Consider the following 21,686-nt stretch of genomic DNA (forward strand, 5'->3'; position numbering starts at 1 on the left):
TAAGAATGTACATAAAAAATGCCTCATGTGTTTTTATTGGTGATGAATGTGAAGTTTTTCTGAATTAATTACGAGGTTTACAAACATGATTTATAAAACATTGCTCCAAAAGCGATTCACACACATTCTTCACGGGGTTTCGTTTCTTCTACCAAGACACAGACCAGAAGCTGAACTTGTTCACAATTTTTATTTTTAAAAGTAGTTCCAGATATATATAAAAAAAGAAATAACAAAAACAACCTATAGACAAACTTCTCTAGACCTGTGACCAACAGATGATCTCATCACTGAGCGTTTTAGGGTTTGGAGATGACGCCGTCGGGATAACGCTTCTTAAACCGAGCCACGACCTCAGGATCCAGAAGATGAATTCCATCAAGCTGGTTTCCGAGAGTTACCCTGGAGGGGGAACAATGGAAAGCAGGAACAATCATCGACTGTTCAGTAAGATGGACGACTGGTTGACACTTCCTCCCACTGTACAGACATGATGTGATTTGGATCCAGAAGCAATCAAGGGACACTACATGCCCTAGACCAGTCGTGAGGCTCAGCAGTCAATCGTGACATTTTAATCTATTTTAATAGCATCAGAAAACTAATTAAAACGACACTTACTGTACAAATAAGCAGTTGAACATACATGACTGTTAAGGATCTTCAGAAAAAAAATGAATTACCAGTTGGGCTGGACGTTGTGGGGTCGACCGAACAGCTCGATCTTCCGGGTGCCAGGCGAGAGTCTCTCTATCATGCCGTAGATCTCATCTGGCTTGTGACTGGTGGAGCGAACCTGGGGAGAGAGAGCGAGCAGAGTTTAATAGAGCATCTGATGAGGTAACCGCAGCATGTTTGACAGGAGATATAGATTTGTACCTCGGCCACAATGACGTCACAGTCCAGACCTCTATTGAAACCCTGCGGATTTCCCTTCACGCCCACCTGAAGACAAACAAACAACATGTCAGGAGTAGAAGCAGCAGCTCAGTATCTTCCTCTGAAACAGCTTCTAGTATGTGACTTCATATTACATGTAAACCTACCAGACAGTGCTCCTTCCCGTGGTTCAGCCAATGGCCCGTCCTCCCAGTGCGGATGATTCTCTGCAGCTGGTTGGTTTTCACCCAGATGATTTCATCAACACGCTCATAACTGAGAGAAACAATAAAACAACGGAAAGAAGAAACGTATCAAGACATGGAATCGAATGGGGTGCAAATGAAAACCATGACTTGATGGTGGGAGATAAACGGAGGGAAAGACTCACCCCCATAGGTTGAGGCACTCTCTGCCTAACTCCATAGCCCTGAAAGAAAAGGAGCAGATGATCTCTTATCAATGTGTTGCTATGCAGGTTCAACCCACTCTACATTTTGCAGACTAAATCATCTTAATTTCTAATACTCATTGAGGGGGTACAGATTTGATTTTCTTTTTGGAATTACACCAGGAGAGAGCGATCCAGCATTATTTACCTGCCTGTGACCCAGAGGAAGAGGAAGCCATCGTCCTGCAGGATGGGGATGTTGAGTTTCCTCATCTCGTCGTCAGTCAGTGTTCCGTAGGGCAGCTCCATGTGGATGTCCCAGGGAGGGTCGGCCATCACCACGGCAAACTTACCCAGGATGGAAACGTCTAAGAAGCGGATATCACAGTTGACCCACTGCGACACACAAAAGCGCAAAAAGATTACCAACCATGCTGTCCCACACCATCACTTCCCCTCGCCTCTCCACGTTCTCTCTCTCTCACCTGTGAAGGGAAGAGTTTTCCCTCGTCGCTGTCTGAGTCCTCGGCGCGGAGGGCCAGCTCCGTGGTGCCGGCCTGGGGCCCGAGCAGACTCCCCTCGGCCTCTGGGGGGCTGTCGATCTCATAGTGGACGTACTTGCAGGTGTCCATGTGGAAACACGTGTTGAGGAAGGAGCAGTCGCCGAGGCTTTCGTCTGTGTGCTTGTTGATGATGCGCCTGGGTGAAGAATAATACACATCAACAAAGGGCAACAGCTTCGTTTCAGTTTGTGGGGCAACAGCTTCAGGTTCCAATATTTGATTTCAAATGTTAAAATATAATAAAACTGTATGTAGCAACTTATAAATGAGTTCCCAAATGAATTTTCAGTTATTGATCTTCTCGGATTTATACCTTTTTAAGACCCTGAACGCCATCAATGCCTCAAAGAAAATGTAGTTGCATGAGGAGAAACTCCAGATATCAAATGTTTTCATTAAAATGCAACAAAGATGAGACAATCCTTCTTTTACATGTATTACAGTGCCCTCTGCAGACCAAGCTGACTATAAACACTGAAGTTCCATTCAAGTGCATCATTTGTGTAAATTAAGGGGAAAACTCTGAATCTATAACAGTAGATATAAATATCGATAAATAATTTGTCAACCTTGGATTAAGTCTTTAATGTGGCAGAGGAACAGCAGTTAACATATTCAAGGATTTCTGTTTATTTCAATTATGCTGAGAATCACTGACCGGAAGTGTAGCTTGTTGCATGGCTGCGGCGTGTAGCCGGAGCGCATGCACTCCTCTTTGGTCCCGCAGTCGCAGAACTCTTGGACCTGAGCTCGGCCCCGGGACCGGAACTTCTCCACGATGGACTGCTCCTTGGCTGTGCTGGCATTTAGCAGCTCCAGAATCTCTCTGCTCACCTAATGCAAACAAATCGGATGAGGAATTTTTGACGAGCCTGGCACATTGGATCTGTTCACCACCAGGAGAGTGGGCACCGCCTGGTTCCACAGACACTCCCTTCTCTCTCAAAGCAGTACCCAAGGTCAGGTTAGAGATAATGGGCCAACTAGTAGAACATTGTTGTTGACGCAAGTAGAGGAGGATATACTGGGATGCTGTGGGAGACAACTTCAGACTTGGGGGTGACAGTTGCTCATGTTACTCTGATCCTGAATGGTTTAACATTTCACTGGTCACATTATTCATCATTACCTTCTTGCTCTGCTGCTCTTTTGTGGACTGCTGGTTCAAGAGGCTCTCGATCTCCATGTCTACATGAGACGACTGGCTCTTACTGCTCCTGCCCTTCTTCTCAGCCCCGCTCCCCGATGCTGAAGGCCCTGCCAGCGGTGTGGTGGAAGCTGGCGTGATAGAGGTGGCTGATGCGCGTGGCGGAGAAGCAGCTCTCTGTAGTGAGGGCGAGAAGCCCGCAGCTCTTTTGTTGTGGGTTTGATCCTCTGCTTTTCTCTTGACGCTGGCCCGTTGGGCTCCAGCCCCAGTTCCTATCATAGCCCATAGTTTTGTGTGGTCCACAGCTATGACGACCGTGGAGGAGGGGGCAGAGGAGGAGGAGGCTGAGGAGGCGGAGGTGGACTGTCGGACCTCGATGAGCTCCTGAGCTGAGAATTTGAGCAGGAGACTCACAATGCACCCGTGACTAACAGCTGATGCAGACTGTGGGCAACAAACAAATAGAACACAATCAACAACAAATATAGAAACAGTAATATAAAATAGTCAATAGGAAACAGCCATGAGGGCTTTTCTATAGAAAACTTCCGGACACTCAAAACCAGACTCACGCTGTTGAGTTCATTCATGATTGCGAGAGAGTCCGCAGGGAGTGAGATACTCAGATCAGACAGATATCCCAGCAGCCTCTTCTCCAGTTCAGGATCTGGTGGTTTCTCTGTCGGCTCCGGAGACGTGACAGGAGTAGACGGAGCTGGACTTTCGCTCCGAGCCGTGGAAGTCTCAGCGCTGCCTCCGCCATCTACGTGGTGGAGAAGGACAGTTAGAGTTGCTGATGCCCTAAGTTGTTCCTGTGAGACAGAGCTGACCCTTACACTTACAGAATATGTAAAATTGAAGGTTTTTCATAACATAATAGGTTTATTTGGTCAAATAGATGAAATCTTGCGTCATCTGGATGTGAGGTGGTCTTACATATAATGATTTTATGGATAATGGACTGAAAATGGACGATGACAGTTCATTTTACAGGAATTAGGATTCAATAGGTAATTTCATCAAATAGCCAACTGGGCAAAGTAAGATTCAACTTTCAAGACAGCTGATCGTTGGTTGACTAAACATGTCACCATATTTTCTGATAAACGCAGTTAAGATGAAGACATCGCAGAAGCTTCCGATCACAACAAACTTACATGGACCTCCATTTATGATAATTATAAGTCAGTAAAGAGTTTTTTAAATATCTTAATTAATGAGTTCATAAGAATAACACGGGTTGATTTGGACCCGCCGGCTCGCATCGTACCCGCGGACAGTTGCGCAGGGTCCTTCCGCCGCCGCTGCAGCCTCTCCCGCAGAGAGTCCAGCTGCTTCTTGTGCGCCTGGATGTTGCTCCATGTGTCCGACATGACGAGCTGCCTGCACCGGCGATAAAACACACCGACTCCCGCAGAAATGTGAACGGACCGACACACACAGACAAACACAACCCGCCCTGCAGAGAGCGAGAGTGTCTGGTGCGCGGGGGAAACGTCTCGGTCCCTTCCGCTTGACTGGAAGGTTCCGCCTCCAAGCTAATTAATAACCCTGGAGCTTATGTTCCATATTTTTAATACAATTATCAACATTTCATGAAAACAGCTTGAATGGGAGTATTTAAAGGAATCTTAACTCTACAGTAAAACGTTTATTTGTGAGGAGGGGAATCATTTTCAGTGCGGACGACTCCGACTTCCGGCGTCACTGAAATTAAAATCCCCGGTTTCCTCTGCAACTCCTCTTCCGGTGGCAACAGAAAACTGCCACTGATATGTAAAAGGCAGTTGTAAGATTCCCGCGGCTGTCTGATGGCAGGTGGCATGTGGCATCAAAGACAGCTTCCAACATATCAGTGTGGAATCAGATAAATAGACAGATTACTTTATTCATCCCCGAAGGGAAATTAAGTCGTCTTAGCAGCCGGTACATTTGAGTACAATAAAATACAATACAATAGAATAAAATAAAAAATATTCGGGTAGAAAGAATAAAAACAGAAACACAAGATAAATAGGTAGATAAGGTGCTGTGGCAAGATGGTGGTAATAGTACTGATGATATAATGGAAATGTTATTGTTAGACAGTATATACAAATAGTACAGTATATATAGTATATAATATAACATAATATATATTTATATATGATAGTAATTATACCAATATAATAGCAGAATATAGTATTAATGGCAGCAACAGTATATATAATAATAGTAGTAAAAATATAGTGAATATAATAATAATAACATGTACACATGTATAAATATATGTATATAGACTTATATAAACAAATAATATACAAAGAGTATGATATAATATGATATGATGTATAGTAGAGATATAAATATAAGTATTTGACTATACAATAGATAATATAATATACTATGAGTGTAAGAATATGTGAAGCATCAGAGGCAGCTTGCTACATATCCGGTGGCAGTTTCTGTTGACACCGGAAGTGCCTCTACGAGCTCCCGCTGCCATGATTTGAGCCTGCTCTCCCTGCATCATCGCATGCCCGGGCATTCGTGTAAGAAATGACACTTTTCTCCCCGAGAAGCAAAATCGAGGCCTCGTTTTTTAAACGTCTTTATCCGTGAGTCCGGTACATTCCCCTTCTGCTTCTCCAGCCTGCGAACAGGCTCCCGTACGGTTCAGGGAAAAGATGGCGGAAGACGAGAAGAGTGGGGAGCCAGCGACAGACAATACCGAGCTGCAGGTTTTCAAGGCAAGTCCTGTCATTTGCTAACTAAACGGAGGTTTAAACCCTCACAAAGTGTCTGCAGCTGGGTTGTGTTGTTGAGGGATTGTGTGGTACTTGTTCGTGTGTTGTGTTCCTGTCCCTGTCAGCTTGTTACTATAACAACTGCAATGCTAACTGTATTCCTGCTTTCATCACACTTAATGTAAAAGGTGTAGAGGGGCCACAGATCTTTGATTGTATCTCATTCATCGACATGATACTCGTATTCTGTTAATTATGATTATTTCTAACAGTTGTGGTTGTCTGTATGTCTGGAGGCGTATTACACTAAACTAATATGGGCTGGGCAATTTCCCCTGATCAATAATCCATAGCAATATAACCGTCATCATTAGCAATATAACAAAGGTTTGAGATGTCCTGACATATTAGTCTTTAAACCTAAAACAAATTAAAATGTAATATCTATTGAGATGATAATAGATATGGCTTGATTTGAAACATTTATCTTTATTTTTGGCCATATCGCTCCGCCCCAAATGCTTACAATCATTTATCAGTAGCCTTATATCTGTCTCTACACACCACCAGGACAAATACAAGTGCATAGATTTTAGGAAATAACCCAAGAGAAGGTACAAACACCCTGGACAGGTTTTCAACCACTCAAACCTTTGTTCAATTTAAGGTCTCAAAATAACTAGACCTGCAGGACCTAGTGAAAAACCTAATCAGACACAGGGAGAACATGTGAACTTTGACCAGGGATTCAAACCAATAGCCTTCTTTGTTCAATATAGCACATGGTTGTCCTAATTATTCACAAACTCAGTCGTATGCCACAGGCAGATTAAGCTGTGAGGAAATGTGCCTTTGGTCTATTTTTAATTCCTTCATCCCCCTCATCCCTCCCTCCCTCTTCATGCTACCTTCAATTACAGGAGCTGGTGGATGAACTGTATAACTTCAGAGACTGCTATTTTGAGACTCACAGCGTGGAGGAGGCCGGACAGAAGCAAAGCGATGTCGCGCAGGAAATGGAGAAGACGCTGAAGAAGCTGGAAGAGAAAGGAGGTGATTGTTATGTTTTACACCAGCACCACACAGCATTTTCAGTTTGAAAAAAAGCATCTCTGACGCCCACTGCATCTCACGTACTTCTGTTCTTACAGATGTCTACGAGCACAAAACAGAGTTTCTGCTGCAGAAGGGCCGGTGTCTGAACGTAGCTCCAGGCTTCAGCGCCGTGGCAGAGAAGTGTCTCTCCCGGGCTGTGAAGCTGGAGCCTGGCCTGGTTGATGGCTGGAACACATTAGGGGAGCAGTACTGGAAAAAAGGAGACCTGATTGGCTCTAAGAACTGCTTCACAGGAGCATTGCAGCAGGTAAACTAACCAAAGAGAGGGATGTGTGAATATCAAAAGCCGGGATTGAGAACATTTTCAACAATGTATATATGTTGCATCTTTGTAGAGCAAGAACAAAGTGTCTCTACGTAACCTGTCCATGGTCCTGAGGCAGCTGCCAGCAGCGAACAGTGACGCACATAGCAAACAGGTTATGGAGAGTGTGGACATGGCCCGACTAGCTGTCCAACTAGATGTCACAGACGGGACGTCCTGGTGTGAGTAGAGTGTTCCTTTTGCTCTGTGTAACGAGGGACCTGAACACAGATTTAGATTAAATCCAGAAATTATAACAGTCATCACACAAATGCCACCGTCATGCATGCAATTGAACAAAATTGTATTTTTCTATTGTTTTATATAGATATCCTGGGAAATGCCTACGTGTCCCTGTTTTTCAACTGTGGGCAGAATCCTCAGTTGTCTCAGCAAGCTCTTAGTGCCTACGCTCAATCTGTGAGTACACACACAAACACAAACAACCTCACTTTAAATCATCTACTGTTTTAATATTTTACTCCTCCCCCATCTTTGAAGGAGAAAGTGGACAGAGCTGCCTGTTGTTACCCGGAGCTGCATTTCAACCGAGCCACACTATTCCAGTACGAGGAGATGTTCGGCTGTGCGCTTGAAGGCTACAGCCGAGCGGCAGCACTTGACCCGGGCTGGGAGGATCCTCCGGAGAAAGAGAAGACGCTGCTGGAGTATCTGGAGAAAGTCACAGACCTCGTACAGAAAAAGGTAGAACGGGTTGCTCGCCTCATGATTTTTCAAAAGACAATTAACCTTTGAGACACGTTTTTTCACCACAGGGTGGCAGCATAGTGCAGCCATAGTGCTTGTTTTGGGACTAACCTTCAGTCTGTGTTTCTCCTCAGGGGACAGTGAAGGCACGTCGGTTAAGGAACATGCTCTCTAACCTCAACACGTCGGCTTTGGGTCCCTGCTCCTCCCCTCAGTTCCGTTCCCCCACCGGCCGTGTGGGCAGCCTAGAGCCTCGGACTCTGTCCTCCCTGTCCCACGGCCACAACGCTGGGGTGGCCGCCTTGGGCAAGGTGGTGTTCAGCCTTGCCTCTGAGGGTCGCATGTCATTGTGAGTACCACTTCTTTTTATCAATAATAGTCCACTTATCCTCATGCAGATTTCTTCAGTCTATGTGTGATGGTGGAGGAAGAGTTCTGGCTTTCGGAAGTAAAATGTGAATTTCTCTTTTCCTCAGTGCATTCGGTATGGTGGACAGTGAGGAGACCTGTATGGTGGTGATGGTTTACAATACAGCGAACAGCTGGGGTGTGTTGATAGGAGACAGTGTAGTAATTCCTGAGCCTCAGCTCAAACGACACAGTATAACACATAAAGACAAGGTCAGTGTTTCGTGCATTTTGTCAGAAAATTGACTGAAAAACGTCAGATTGTCTAATTTGACTTGTTGCCTCTCTCCTCTCTGACAGTCGTTTGACTTCAAAAGTATACGAGTGGACTCGCCTCTGCTGCTCATCGTCAACGGAAAGAAACAAAACGTCAACAGTCAGATCGCTGCCTCCGTCAGCTACAAGCCTCAGTGTGAATAAGCCGAGCAAGAAGCAAGAGGACCAATCTTTTTTTTCTTCTTTTTGCTGGAAAAGCAAGGACAGTCTGGATATTTATGGAAGTTTGAAGTTTCCAAAGTTTGTGCCTGTTTTGTTTTTTTATTATGTAAGTTTCACATGGTCTTTAGAGACAACTTGTTTATATTTATAAATATTTCTCCTTTTTTTATTCTGTTGCGCAGACGTGGAGTTGATTTTCTAAATTAATGAACCTGTGATGGCGACAATGTGATGTCAGAATTATGACTTAAGTTTATCTTAACATTCTTTGGGTTTAGCTCAACCAGTTTACCTGCCACTTTGGTGCTGAGCCGTTACAAACTTCACAATTCACACAATTAACTGAAATTATTAAGAAACATCAATACAAAGCAGTGAAGGAAATGTTTATGCTGACCTTATATCATGTCACCTTACAGTACATGCTTGTGTCTGTATAACTATGAAAATTCTCTGTCTACCGCAAGAAAATACAAATGGCAAGTTGAAAGAAACTGGCAGTTTGGAGGTGCTCTGTGAAAATACTGTTAATATTGTATTTTACTGACTTCCACTGGACTTACTGACTTCCACTCAGTAAGTCCTTCCACATAAATGCAGAAGGACAGACCTTGAAGTGAATCTACAATATTAACCCGACAATTGTTATTGTCTGAAACCACATCTCAGGCTTAAAATCCATCACAAAAAAATCAACTGAGGCAAATAACTTTTAACTTAATTAACAATAAACCACAACAATTGGTTGACTAGAGTAATGGCCGTTATGAAACCTGCTCCTCTCAGTGCTTCTTGATGAATGGCCGGCCTCGCTCCCTGGTAGGGGAGCTGAACTGGAAGAAAGTCTTGGTTCCTTCAGCCTCCAGGCAGGAGAAGAATCGAGTGTCTGCATCAGGGCCCATGAAGTGGAACTCGGGGCTTCTCTGGGGAGACGCTGCTCGAGCCGTCCCTGGGTGACACACAGCAGGTTCAGGGATTGTCTTTCATTGTTGCACCGCATAAAATTCCCTGACATAGACAATCGGCTCATTACTCCCACGGTTCTTCCTTCATGACCTCCTCTCGACAAAACACCTACAGCTGTGTCTTCCTTTGTGCCAGTTAACATTATTCTTGCTGAGCTTCCTTCCTCTTCTCATCCATCAGCGTGGGCACAATGCGACAAGTGTCTTTATAAAGCATTCAAAGTTTTTATTCACATCTGTATTGGACGAGGCTTATTTGTATTTCTCTACCTGACTCACTGTTTCGTAGTGCAACTGACAGCATCTTTTATTTTCGGCAATTATTAAATATGTCCTTTAGCCAATAAAAACACCAGAAACTGGATCAACTTTTTCCCAGAACCCACAGTGACATCTCTGCTTCATAAATGACTGGATTATTAAATGAAAATGAAATTGCTGAAGAGTGAAGAGTTTTCTTTCAAATAAACATCTCAGAACTGATATTGTTGTTCAAACTTAAATGGGATATTATTTAATAAACAACTGAGTAAGAAATACTTGTAAGTAACAAAAGTATTAAAGTTTCCATAGCATTTAAACATGAAGAATTGGAAATAATGTCATAATGTCATAATGTTCCTTGTCTATGAAGAAAAGGTGTTTCTGGACAGACTTAATTTGTGACCTGATAAACCATAAACTGCTACAAGTCACCTGAAATGTTTTGTTCTCTCAGGGTAAAATGGCATTAAAGCATCAATCAATTCAAAAGTGAAGTTACAAATTTGTCAAGGTGTTAATCTGAGTAGAATTTGATGCAGTTCTTACCTGTGATGAAGTCACGATGTCCTGGTTGTGGCTGCGCATCTCTTTCCCCGACACCCACCACCATGTTGCGCAGCCTCAGAGAGTCGTACAGCCCCTGGAGTTTCTGATGCTGTCGGTTCCTGTCCATCAGCCGCTCAGACACCTCACTGTACTTCCTCTTATACTCCTCCATCACCTGACGGAAGTGTTTATTCTCTTGAGTTTATGATCATTACATTTAAGTATGTAAGTGTTTTACTCCCATTTCTACTTTTTGGGATAATCTAAGATCAAGAAAAGAGAGATAAAGACTGTAGTCAAGAGTTGAGATTTACTTTCTTCAGGGAAGTGATTTCCCCCCTCATGGCGGCGAGGTCCAGCTCTCTGCTCTGGTTCTGCTGGTTCAACACCTTCTCCATCTGCTTCAGCTGTGACTCTGCCCGGGAAAGACTGTACTCTTGGTACATACGCTCCTGATGGACCTGTATACAAATAACTGACAAATTGACGTAGGCAATTCCAGGTTCGCAGAGACAGATTGGAGCAGTTCATAGACAGAGATTTGACCTGATAGCTCCAGAAGGCCAGAGCACGGGCACTGATGTCCAGCACGATGTCTGGTCGCAGACCTGCCAGCACCATGGCCTTATACTCCTCGGAGGGCGACAGCTCCGTCCTCACGATGTCCAGCTTCCCAGAGAGCGCAGAGGAGCAGGCCGGGCAGCAGACAGGAGAGTGGCTGAACTCGCCGGACCCGTGCTTCTCACAGAAGACGTGAGAGCAGGCTGTGACCCAGGCGAAGCCGCTCAGCTTGGTGCGGCACTTAGGGAAGTTGCACAGGAGTGTGTCGTCGCAGAGGGACATGGCTGAGGATCGTAGAGGACAGACACATTGGGAAAGGAATTCATTTGGCTTTTCATTCAACATGTATTTGTGTGATTTCTATTTTGTTAACTTTAGGGAATCAATCTCACTACATTTTGGATTGAAAATAAGAGCTTAATAATGATCTTTTATTCATGTATCTTGTTTTATCACTAAATGGTGAGTTGAGGTAACTTTTGTAAAGATTTCAAGCTTTCTCTCCAATCATTGTTTTCTTGAGAATATTGTAAGTGGCCATTGTTAACATGCAGAAGCAGTGTCTTTGAAACCCCACTTTTAAATGAATGAGAAATATCTCTTATTCTAATTTAACTCTCAACCCTCTGAATTGTGATCATTAAAAACTCAATATTTCCAAGGTTATCTACTTATGTATAACTCAAATCTAACTTTCACAAATTCCCCATTGAAATCATGTAAATAATAAAGCACCATTACTGTAGTTAGCAGCTTGTCCCACTGTTTATATTTGACCTTGTAACTTATTTCAAACATTGCTTATTATATAAGGAAACACTAAATCGTTTAAACACATCCCTTTGACCTATGACGACATGTGAATGTCAGTTTAAGATATATGGCTAATTAGCAAGCTAGCTTGTTTTACATTGACTGCCATGAAGGTTAGCAATAGCCGGCTAGCTTACTCATAGTTTCACTAAAAACTAGACACTTAATTCGACTCTACTGTGGAAAATCACGCTCTGGCTTTTACAACTTGTCCTTCTGTTGAGTTTAATCCGACGTAAAAGTCTGAATTTAACTTTTATTTCAGAGATTAACTCGGAATATGTAAACCCTACCTGTTGATGCTAGCTCTTCCTCTTTCAGGTAGCAGCAGGTGACGCTGGAGGAATGCTGAATTCTGATTGGCTGATTGCAACTAATAGCAAAAATAACTGAATATAGTTATTTCAAATATATATATATATATATATATATACATCTAAATACAAAGACTTCTTCAGAATATATTGTCATATAAACTACCTTCTTCAGAAAAGTCTGATAACACTATTGGGACCTATTTGTCCTAGTTATAAAGATATGTGTCTACTTTTAAAATACTTGTATTCCTCTATCTGTATTTTCTGCTCCCTATAGTTTATACTTCCACTCTTGTACATTTGTACCTTTTCAGTCATATAAGAACTGTACTTCTACTTCTACAACTGCAGATTAATATCTACATCTAACACATACAATCACCTTATCTTATGGGTTAAACTACCAGTAGCCTTGTGGCCCATATGAAATTGTTGAATTTCTATTTAATCAACTTCCTACATATTAAGAGTACATTACTGCTACTGTTTTTTAAAGCAGATGCAGTAAGTAAATAGTCAAACTAGTCCAACGGCTACTCTTTAAACAGTTGCATCCGAAAGAATACTTTTACTTTTGGTACTTTGAGTTCATTTTGTTGAAAAGTCTTTTTTAGTTGCTTTCATTTAAGTGACATTTTGAAATCTGTATTTTGACTTTGATTTGATATCTTACATTGTGATATTGCATGTTTCCTTCAGGAGATTAAAACCACTTCTTTGACTTTGGCCTTACCTCGATGATGTAGTTATTGTTTTCCATTTGTTTTCTATGTGAAACTAATTAGCTTGAGTGAAGTCTGACACTTTGTTAAGCCCCCCCCCCAGACTGTAACCCTTTAGATAAATATTCCCACAACTCAAATAAAGCCCTGTTCTCTCACCCGCGGCCTCTGAGTAGATATATGTATAATGTGAGACACCAACTTAAATATGGCCCTTCTCCTCCTCCTCCTCCTCCTCCCCCCTTTTCTCTCTCTCTCTCCCTTTTATCCATTTCTCCACGTGGTACAGGAGTAAAGGCAGGGGGTGAAAGAGGGGCATTGTGCTGTGCAGCAGTGGATCCGGGGGTTCATAGTGCGAGAGGGGAGATGCTCACTCAACTGTGTCCAGCACTCCATTGTCAAAGATTCCCATCTATTCTCTGCCTTTTAAATAGAGCTCCAGTGTAAGATGCTTTTTTTAGGGGGGGTAGGGAGGGAGGGAGGGAGGGGGTTTATTATGCTGCTGGCGATAACACACGAAATACATGCATGCATGTGTGGATGCTGTGTGGCCCCACTTGCAGAACAGCAGCCACTCACTGCACTGTTGTTGATAATTGGCCCTATAGAAATCAAAGCGTAGAAATATTGCCTGCACACGCCACGTTCGGCCAAATAACAGCTGGGATCATGGATTTTTTTTGTGACTTTTTGCAAATGGAGCCTTGCACCTGCCAGTCAATTATTATAACCACATGATCTTTGATAGGATTATAAGCAAAGGACACCTGAGGGGCCCTGAACAGATGTCACCTGTTAGACTTCTTACATACATGTTGCATGTTGATTTCTCCCCCATGATGTGTTTCACCCTGGCAATGATTTAAAACATGTATCACATCCAGCAAACAAACAGTCAATTCTTATCCCCACTTTTAATTGGTTTCCCTCTGCGTCCAGCAGCTTTGACACCTCATTGTCATATTGGAAGTTTATAGCTGCTGTGAGTGTGTAAAGACAAAATAAAGCTGGGCAGACAGAGAAAGAGAGAGGACCGGGGAGGCTGTGTTACACGCCATTGAAATGCAAATATCAGTGAGGAACAAGGAGTGGTTCTGTGTGTATGAGTGTGTATGGCGTGTGTGTGTGCGTTCGTGTGTGTGTTTGTGTGTATGTATATGGTGTGTGAGAGTGTGAGTGTGTGTGTGTCCTGTATGTGCATGCAGAGAGGGGCAGGAGTGGGAGAGGAGGGGCGCAAATTGGACAAGTTTTTTGGGGGAGAAGAGACTTTAGAAAACAGCCACACACACCGGAGATCCATCTGACACGGTGCAGACCTGCGGATTTCCACTCACCTTTCTGAATCCTCTCTGTCGAGCGTCTCCCCCAGCCGAGCGCTCTCTCGACACTCTAATAGATTTGATTTGAATTTCGATTTCATTATTTTTATGAAAGGAACTTTTTTTTGGTGTGGAACTTTGGACGCGCGGATGCTTCCAGGAGCGCGTTCCAAGTGCGCAAAAACCCCGTGTGCCTTGTGCCATTCGACCCGCGGATGCCCCCCCTCTCTGTGTGACTGAGTCGCCGTGAATCATGTCACGCCGGAAACAGAAGCGACCCCAGCATCTCGTTAACGCGGACCTGGGTGGCCCACGGCTGCTCTCTCACGGTAAGAAACGCCGCTCTACGTGCGCGCATGTGTTTTTAGCCTTCGATTCATTCAAAGGGAAGCTGCGTGTCCAAGAGAAACGTGCATGTGCATTCATTCGGAGTCAGAAAGAAACTTTACAGAGAGTCAAATGTTTGGGGGGGGTTTGTCTTGCATGTTGCGTGTGTGACTGCTTCTCTTTGGTTTCACGCAGGCCCGTGCGTGGCCACATTCCTGCAAACGCACCTGATTTAATGCAATTTAAAAAAAAAAGTTTGTCAACCGCTGAAGCCCCCATCCTGGTTGTTCCCTCACAGCAATGGGGCACACTAAATGGAGGCCGTGGGCACTTTGGTCGGGCCAATAAACATGTCCCTGTGAAGTGAATAGAGGATTAACTAACATACATCTGTGGCCATTTTCATGTGCGGGGCGTCCTCCAGGAAACCAACAGGCTGCTCAGTGCTGACTGCTGGAGGTCTTTGATTAGCATAGAGCTCCCTCTTATTTGTTAACAATAAGGTGCACGGGTGGGGGGAAGGGAAGACAGTGTTTTTGGTCAAGATTAATCTTCCACCCTGCTATTCTCTTCTTCTTTTGCTCTTAGTCCATGCTTTTCTTCCCCATGCACCCCTCTCCCCCCCACTTTCCTACTCCTCAATACCTTCCTCCCCCCTCTTTTCTCCCTCTTCCTCCCCCCCTCCACCCCTATTGACTGTATACTCCTTCACAGTTGGGGGGTGGATGGGAAAAAAGATTGAGAGGGGATAGAGAGATTGCCCTTGTACTGTGCTGCAAAGGGTCGTAGCTTCAAGTGCATGCATGTAAGAGTCTCTGCAGGTAAACTTCCACATATGAAAGTGGAAGTTTAGATTTATTTATGTGTGGCCTGCAGGTTCAGGTTTGTTTATAAGTCACAGGGAAGGAATTTCCCTGAGGTACAGTCTTTCATTCCATCACTATATCACTCCAGGAGGGAATAGTTAGTTTGTCTCTCCATTGTTGTTACCCTCCCCCCTCTTTTTCTTTTACTCTTTCTCACTCTGTGCTCAAGATTCTGAAAGAATTTGACCCCTGAGCGGCAGAGGTCAGATTAGTTGACCAATCAGAGTGTCTGGACAGTGCCCAGAACCCTTAGCGTGGCCTGACCCTTGACCTCCACTGTGACGTAAGGGGGGATGGGTGAATAGGGAGATGAAAGACGTAACTGCTGCAGGGAGGGGGTGGGTTAAGAGGGGTTATGGGTTGTCTTGGTGATGCCCATTGTCCTCTAAAATGTGTTGCCTTAGCAACAAGGTGGTCTGTAAGCTTTTTGTGTGTGCAAAATGTTTGAGGAGTTTTGCTGCGGAGAACACAGATTGAGACGAGACATTACAAAGACTCATAGACTGCAGAGTTTCTGCCACTTGTTTATTTGCTTGTTCAAGGCCATTTCCTAGCAGGCATTTCTTGTGAAGGTGAAACAGGATCTTCTTGTTCTGCACACAAATCTCTAAACTAAATTTGTAAACAGCAGCTGGAAACAATTATTAAGTTTGTAACCGAGGCAAAAAGTTTAAAAGGATTGGCGCACTTAGTTATTTGAAAACATCCTGCACATATTGTTCAAGCATGAACAGGCAGGTTTTCAGAGTTTTACAAAGTTCTGAGCATCTCTTTTTTTTTTTTTGTCAATCCTCAGATGATCACCTGGGAATGAAGTCACCGTCCACATCTCTAGGCTCTGAAGTGACGTCATCAGGATCATCGTCCTCATCCCCCACCTCTCTCCAGGACTGCCAGCCGCCTCTGGCCCCGCGCCCATCCCCCGGTGGGCTCCACGCGCCCTCCTTACCCAGCGAGAGCTCGCCTCCTCCCCATTGGCCCAGCCACATCGCCCCCTACACCACATCCCTCCCCAACACCCACTCTTCCCTTTCCCCAGACTTCCCTCACCCCTCGCTGTCTTCCCAGACTCACTCGCCTCCTCCTCTTGGTCAAACCTCAGGTTCCCACAGCCTGTCCCACCAGGGAAATTCTCACTCCACCATGACCTCCCCACCAATGGGCAGCTCGGCCACCACCACTACCTCCTCCTCATCCTCCTCCACATCCTCTCAGTTTGCGATGCCTGCCCGGGACAGCACCAGTCCAGGTCAGCAGCTGTCCTCCATGTCTCCGGGGCTGCAGGGACAGCTCCAGGTGCCTCCAACCCTGGCTGTACTCCTAGAGGAGCTGAGGGTTTTACAGCAGAGGCAAATCCACCAGATGCAGATAACAGAGGAGATCTGTCGGCAGGTTCTGAGGCTGGGAGGGGCTGTCTTTGGACAGGATGTCAACGCACAGCCCAATGGTTCAGAAAGAAACCAGAAGTCATACGGAGCAGTGTGTTCATCACCAACACACCCTTCCACTGCTACTCCAGTCTCCACAGCCTCATCATATTTGACAGGCCTTCCATCTTCCCTCTTCCCCAAGTCGGCCATCTCCAAATCAGGTGCTTCACACGTTAATGGCAGCAGAGCTTCATCCTCCCCTACCACTTCCTCAATACCTTCCTCTTCCTCCTCATCTATTTTGTCGTCTATGGGCTCGTCTGTTGCCTCCTTGCACCCACTGTCCTTATCACTGGGCCTAACGCCACGCTACCTCCATGAGAAATCGTCTAACACTTCCTCATTCAGCCACAGCAACAGTGTCAGCTTCCCTACTCCTCCACTTCCCACCACCAGCCTTTCCCAGCAGGAGCTACAGGCCAACGCCGCTGCCGCCTTAGCTGGACGCCCTCAGCATGTCTGCCGTTATTGTGGGAAAGTGCTGAGCAGTGATTCGTCCCTCCAGATCCATCTGAGGTCACACACAGGTGAAAGGCCCTACCAGTGTCCCGTCTGCTTGAGCCGTTTCACAACCAGAGGGAACCTCAAAGCTCATTTCCTGCGCCACAGAGAGCAGAACCCGGAGCTGTCCCTGTCCCTGTTGCCCCCAGCCCTGTCTGAGCAAATGCTGGCTCCTCCTGTAGCCATCCAGAGAAGGAGAAAACGGCGGGCTGATGATGACGAGCCATTTAACGCTGTGAAAGGCAGCGTTCCCGGAATGACAGAGAGCATGTCTTTAGGATTCCTACCTGGTACATCCACTCGGCCCTCCCCTTCCTCTCTACCTCTGCCCCCAACGGTGGACATGGCGCTGCTGTCCACAGCTCATTCACTGCTGCAGCTGAACAGAGCTTCAGCTGCAGCCGCTGCCGGTGCATCAGGCACTCTACTGTCTTCCTCTTCCTCATCTTCCGCCTCCATGGGAAACCACTTTAAAGGTGTAAAGCAGCAGCGTTTTGATGAAAACACACCGCCTCACTCTGCCCTACATACAACCTCCCCATACTCCCAGCTGGCCCACCTCCCTAAGATACTATTTCCTGGAGGTACTTCCCCTCATCACCTTGCACTTCTGCGGCCTCCGGGCCACCCATCCAGCGCCCACCTCACTTCTCATCAGCTACCCTTCCCCTTTCCACCTTTCCCCAAACCATCAACCTCGTCTCCCTCCTCATCCTCTCCCACCACCTCTGCCCAGACCTCTGACACCTCCAAGTTGCAGCGGCTGGTCCAGAAACTCGAGAAGGGAGGTTCTTCCTCCTCTTCATCCACCGTCGCACAAACACTTGCTGAAGCCAATAGGGACACATATGGTCATGACCTGACCACCACCTCCAATGCCTATCGCAGGGAAATGTTGGCCGCACTCGGCCTGAGCCCAAGTACCACTATTGCAGGACTGGTGACCAGTCAGGGCTACTCAGGTTCGGGCACATCAACTACCACCACCGCCCCATCTATGCCTAGTACCCAGGTTCCTAACCAGTGTGGTGTCTGCTTGCGTGTCCTAAGCTGCCCCAGAGCTCTGCGTTTGCACCAGGCCACACATCTGGGAGAGCGTCCATTCCCTTGTAAGCTGTGTGGACGCTCCTTCTCCACGAAGGGTAGCTTAAGGGCTCACTTGGCCACTCATCGTGCAAGACCGGCAAATGCCCGTGCCCTGAACTCCTGCCCGCTGTGCCCACGCAAATTTACAAATGCCTTGGTTCTTCAGCATCACATTCGTCTGCACCTGGGAGGGCAAATACCCCCTGATGAAGACATGCCCCCTGAAGATGGTGCAGAAACAGAAAGTGCCGTCTTCAATGATGGTGAGAACGATGCCATCGGCTCCCCATCTAAAGGCCCACAACTCGTTCCCTTGGCTTTAACAACAGGCTCAAAGTCGTCAAATGATGTGCTCAAGTTAGGGCCCACTTCTAAACAATCCATAGCTGCTGATGTTACTACTGTGAAGACAGAGGAAACTGAGGCCTCGCTGCCCAGTGTTAGTCCACCCATGACCCGTAATCCCCCCACAGCAGGAGCTGAAGACCCCCTGTGTCTGGGAGACATCGCCCCAACTGATGGTGGCATGAACATCCCAGAAGAAGAGACCCATACTGACCTGGGCAGCAACAGCCCTTTCAAAGCACCCATAGCCAGCTCTCAGTCAGCTGTAATGAATGAAGGTACAGAGGCAGATGACACCCCTCTTTCTCTCTGTGTCTCGAAGCCTCGGGTAGAAAATGATACACCGCAGAAAGAGCTCAGTGTTGATGAAACCAACGCCACAGAGGAACCCACGACCGCCACGGACTCTACCCCAAAACCCAGAGCTGCAAACACCTCACCTGCCCTCACCCCTCCTGCCAGCCCCAAAGCTGTCCCAGAAGGAGACAAGGCCTGTCGAAGTGTACCACAAAGCCCACAGGAGGGTAAAGGGAAGGGGGAGACCACCACGCCCAGAGAGCCTTTGCCAGCGTTGGATCCAGAGGTGGACAAAGACTCTGCAGGGGACGAGGGTAAAAGTGTTCCAGAAAAGCCTTCAGCGAGCCCAGAGCCCTCTGCCCCAGCAGCAGCACCACAGAGCCAACCCCCCCGCTCAGACAAACCCTACAGCTGTACCCACTGTGGAAAGGCATATGCAAGCCGGAGTGGACTAAAGGTAAGAGTCAATAATGCACTTTAGTCTTAACTAAGTGATTTTGATCTTGTACCTGGCAGATATTTAAATGTTTTAATTATTTAAATTTGTTATACTTTTGGACTCGTGTGTAAATGTCTTTTGTGTTGTATCTTTCCAGGGACATATGAAGACTCACCCTGGCTCCTTGACCAGCACCCCCACCCCTGCCCAGACCAATGACATTGCAGAGAATCAGAGCTCACATTCAACCAATAAGAACCCAACAAAGCAAGATGATAAGCAGGGATTGGCTGAATCCCCCAAGAAGGGTGGCAGCGCAGATCCTCTACCAATCAATGTTGGCGCTGAAGTGGCGGACGAGCCTATGGACGCTACTGTGTAGTTATTATTGTCGAATGGCTGCAGTAAGATTTTAAAGGGTCCTGACAAGGGAATGTATTTTTTGTTTTTGTTGGATTAGATTTTGTTTTTAGAGTTATTAACTCAAGTTCCTGTGTACCTTTTTGTGTTAGGCAAATAGATCTAGTTTATATTGTAGAACCATTACAAGAGACTTTTGAATGTAGTATTTTAGGTATGTATTTTCTTTGTATTTCAAAGACCACAGTGAGGCCTTATCTTACTCTCCTACACAGCGTTGTCATGATGAGAATACATATTTTTTGCTGACACCTACTTCAGCCTGAAACTGATTTAAAAACACACACACACAGTGGAGGGTCCAGAATTTTATAAAAAGGAACTCCATACCAAAACAGGCCAAATTAGAAATGGCCAAAGTATGTAAATATGAGCTGCGGTTGTGTTTTATGCCTTTTTGTTGTTACTTTCTTCTTTCTTTTCTTTTTTTAAATGTGATGCTGCTGAACGCACGTTTCTGATGTGTGTTGCACTGTGAGCTGCACTGCCGAAACATCCACTGGAGCAAACGCATGCTAGCAATGAAGATAACCAAGATGATGATGATAATGATGATGATGATGATAATGATGATGATGGCGATGATTGTGTTAGATTATCAGTACTGTATCTACAGCTGTACACTCTCCTAGCAGCTAATGACCGTATTCATACTGATGATTGTAAATGTTTCTATTTTTGTTGATCTGCAGCGTCACGCCGACAACAAGGATGAGCCCCATCCGTTATAATCCCCCCCCCCTCCTCTTTACCCGCCCCTCCCTCTCAAAGCACTTGAGAGTTTTCGTCTCTTGCAGAAATTGTCTGCACTCACCCGCATTCCTGCTTAGCCCAGTTTAGGATTTGTATGCTTTGCTTTTACCCTTGTGTAAACCCCACTTGTTAAACCCAAACTTTTTTATGTTTGTAGCAATGAAACAGTATAAGTTCCCATGATTCCCGAATGTGATGTGTAAAAGATAAATAAAACAATGGCAATGTGAAGAGGAGACCTGTGTGTTGCTCGTCTGTGGAGATTTATTTTTCTCGAATGTGTGTGGGGGTGCAGTCTGAGTCTGTGAATTCAATTATCTGCTTCAGTATTCTGTTTGCATGACTCGTCCTCTGTGTGCGCCTGCATGTACGCTCAGCTTTCTCATGTTTGTTCCAGCTCTGGGACTCGGGAGTCCTTTGTCTGGGGACGCTGGCGGGCTGTCTCTTAATTCTGCCTTCTTTTTTGCCCTCAGTGTCTTTTTAATATGTTTCAGTTCCCCAGTACTGTGTGTGTGTATGTGTATGTGTGTGTGTGAAAAGGATAATCAGAGCCTGTATGAGTGTGATTGAGGGTGCAGCTGTAGAGGCCGCCACCTCCCTCCCTCCCCTCCCCTCCCTGTGTCATACTCTCTTTCATACGCACTCTCTTTCATTTTCTCTTTCATTTCTCTCCCTCACTCTTTCTAGTCACCCCATCACCCCTGTACTCCCCCTCTCACACCCCGTGTAATGAGCTGACACACAGGAAGCTCTAATCCTCACACAATGCCATCCCTCTTCCCCCCAGAGTGACTGGGAGCAGGACAGGGGGGCAACAAGGACCAACCTGGCCCAGCTGTCCCCAAAATGGCCGCCTTTAATCCCCTCCAGTTTTTTAGCTTACATGGGGCTCCATGAAAACCATGACAACCAGTAACCCAGGACAAGAATGGCCAGGGCAGAAAGCAGGACAAAGGGAGTGAAAGGAGCCATGTGTGAGAAGTTTGTCCACATGCGTTCACCAGCAACAAGGGATGTGTCTCAATCAAAAAGGGC

The 21,686-nt window shown here is 45.6% G+C and overlaps 4 protein-coding genes across 4 annotated transcripts; 2 read left to right on the forward strand and 2 right to left on the reverse strand.

Moving 5' to 3' along the window:
- Window positions 1-17: 17 nt before the first annotated feature.
- On the reverse strand, window positions 18-4,464 carry mettl3 (methyltransferase like 3). Its single transcript, XM_062383685.1, has 11 exons — window positions 4,251-4,464; window positions 3,553-3,743; window positions 2,963-3,424; window positions 2,492-2,667; window positions 1,756-1,969; window positions 1,479-1,666; window positions 1,271-1,309; window positions 1,047-1,155; window positions 880-945; window positions 684-796; window positions 18-402 (listed from the first exon to the last, which is right to left on the reverse strand). The coding sequence occupies exons 1-11, from the start codon at window positions 4,351-4,353 to the stop codon at window positions 300-302; spliced, it is 1,764 nt and encodes a 587-aa protein (XP_062239669.1). The 5' UTR covers window positions 4,354-4,464; the 3' UTR covers window positions 18-299.
- Window positions 4,465-5,467: 1,003 nt separating this feature from the next.
- On the forward strand, window positions 5,468-9,172 carry ttc5 (tetratricopeptide repeat domain 5). The gene is made up of 10 exons (XM_062383705.1): window positions 5,468-5,511; window positions 5,612-5,709; window positions 6,627-6,759; window positions 6,858-7,069; window positions 7,158-7,308; window positions 7,455-7,546; window positions 7,628-7,831; window positions 7,969-8,183; window positions 8,311-8,455; window positions 8,543-9,172. The coding sequence occupies exons 1-10, from the start codon at window positions 5,496-5,498 to the stop codon at window positions 8,660-8,662; spliced, it is 1,386 nt and encodes a 461-aa protein (XP_062239689.1). The 5' UTR covers window positions 5,468-5,495; the 3' UTR covers window positions 8,663-9,172.
- A 290-nt stretch (window positions 9,173-9,462) lies between these two features.
- LOC133949757 (E3 ubiquitin-protein ligase CCNB1IP1) lies at window positions 9,463-11,298 on the reverse strand. The gene is made up of 4 exons (XM_062383741.1): window positions 11,002-11,298; window positions 10,770-10,916; window positions 10,456-10,630; window positions 9,463-9,629 (listed from the first exon to the last, which is right to left on the reverse strand). The coding sequence occupies exons 1-4, from the start codon at window positions 11,296-11,298 to the stop codon at window positions 9,463-9,465; spliced, it is 786 nt and encodes a 261-aa protein (XP_062239725.1).
- A 2,802-nt stretch (window positions 11,299-14,100) lies between these two features.
- Window positions 14,101-20,886, forward strand: si:ch211-212k18.5 (sal-like protein 2). Its single transcript, XM_062383666.1, has 3 exons — window positions 14,101-14,516; window positions 16,177-19,496; window positions 19,636-20,886. Exons 1-3 carry the CDS (start codon window positions 14,441-14,443, stop codon window positions 19,858-19,860), a joined length of 3,621 nt encoding a protein of 1,206 aa, XP_062239650.1. The 5' UTR covers window positions 14,101-14,440; the 3' UTR covers window positions 19,861-20,886.
- Window positions 20,887-21,686: the final 800 nt, after the last annotated feature.

This window comes from Platichthys flesus, chromosome 24 (genome assembly GCF_949316205.1).
Source record: "Platichthys flesus chromosome 24, fPlaFle2.1, whole genome shotgun sequence".
Classification (NCBI taxonomy): domain Eukaryota; kingdom Metazoa; phylum Chordata; class Actinopteri; order Pleuronectiformes; family Pleuronectidae; genus Platichthys; species Platichthys flesus.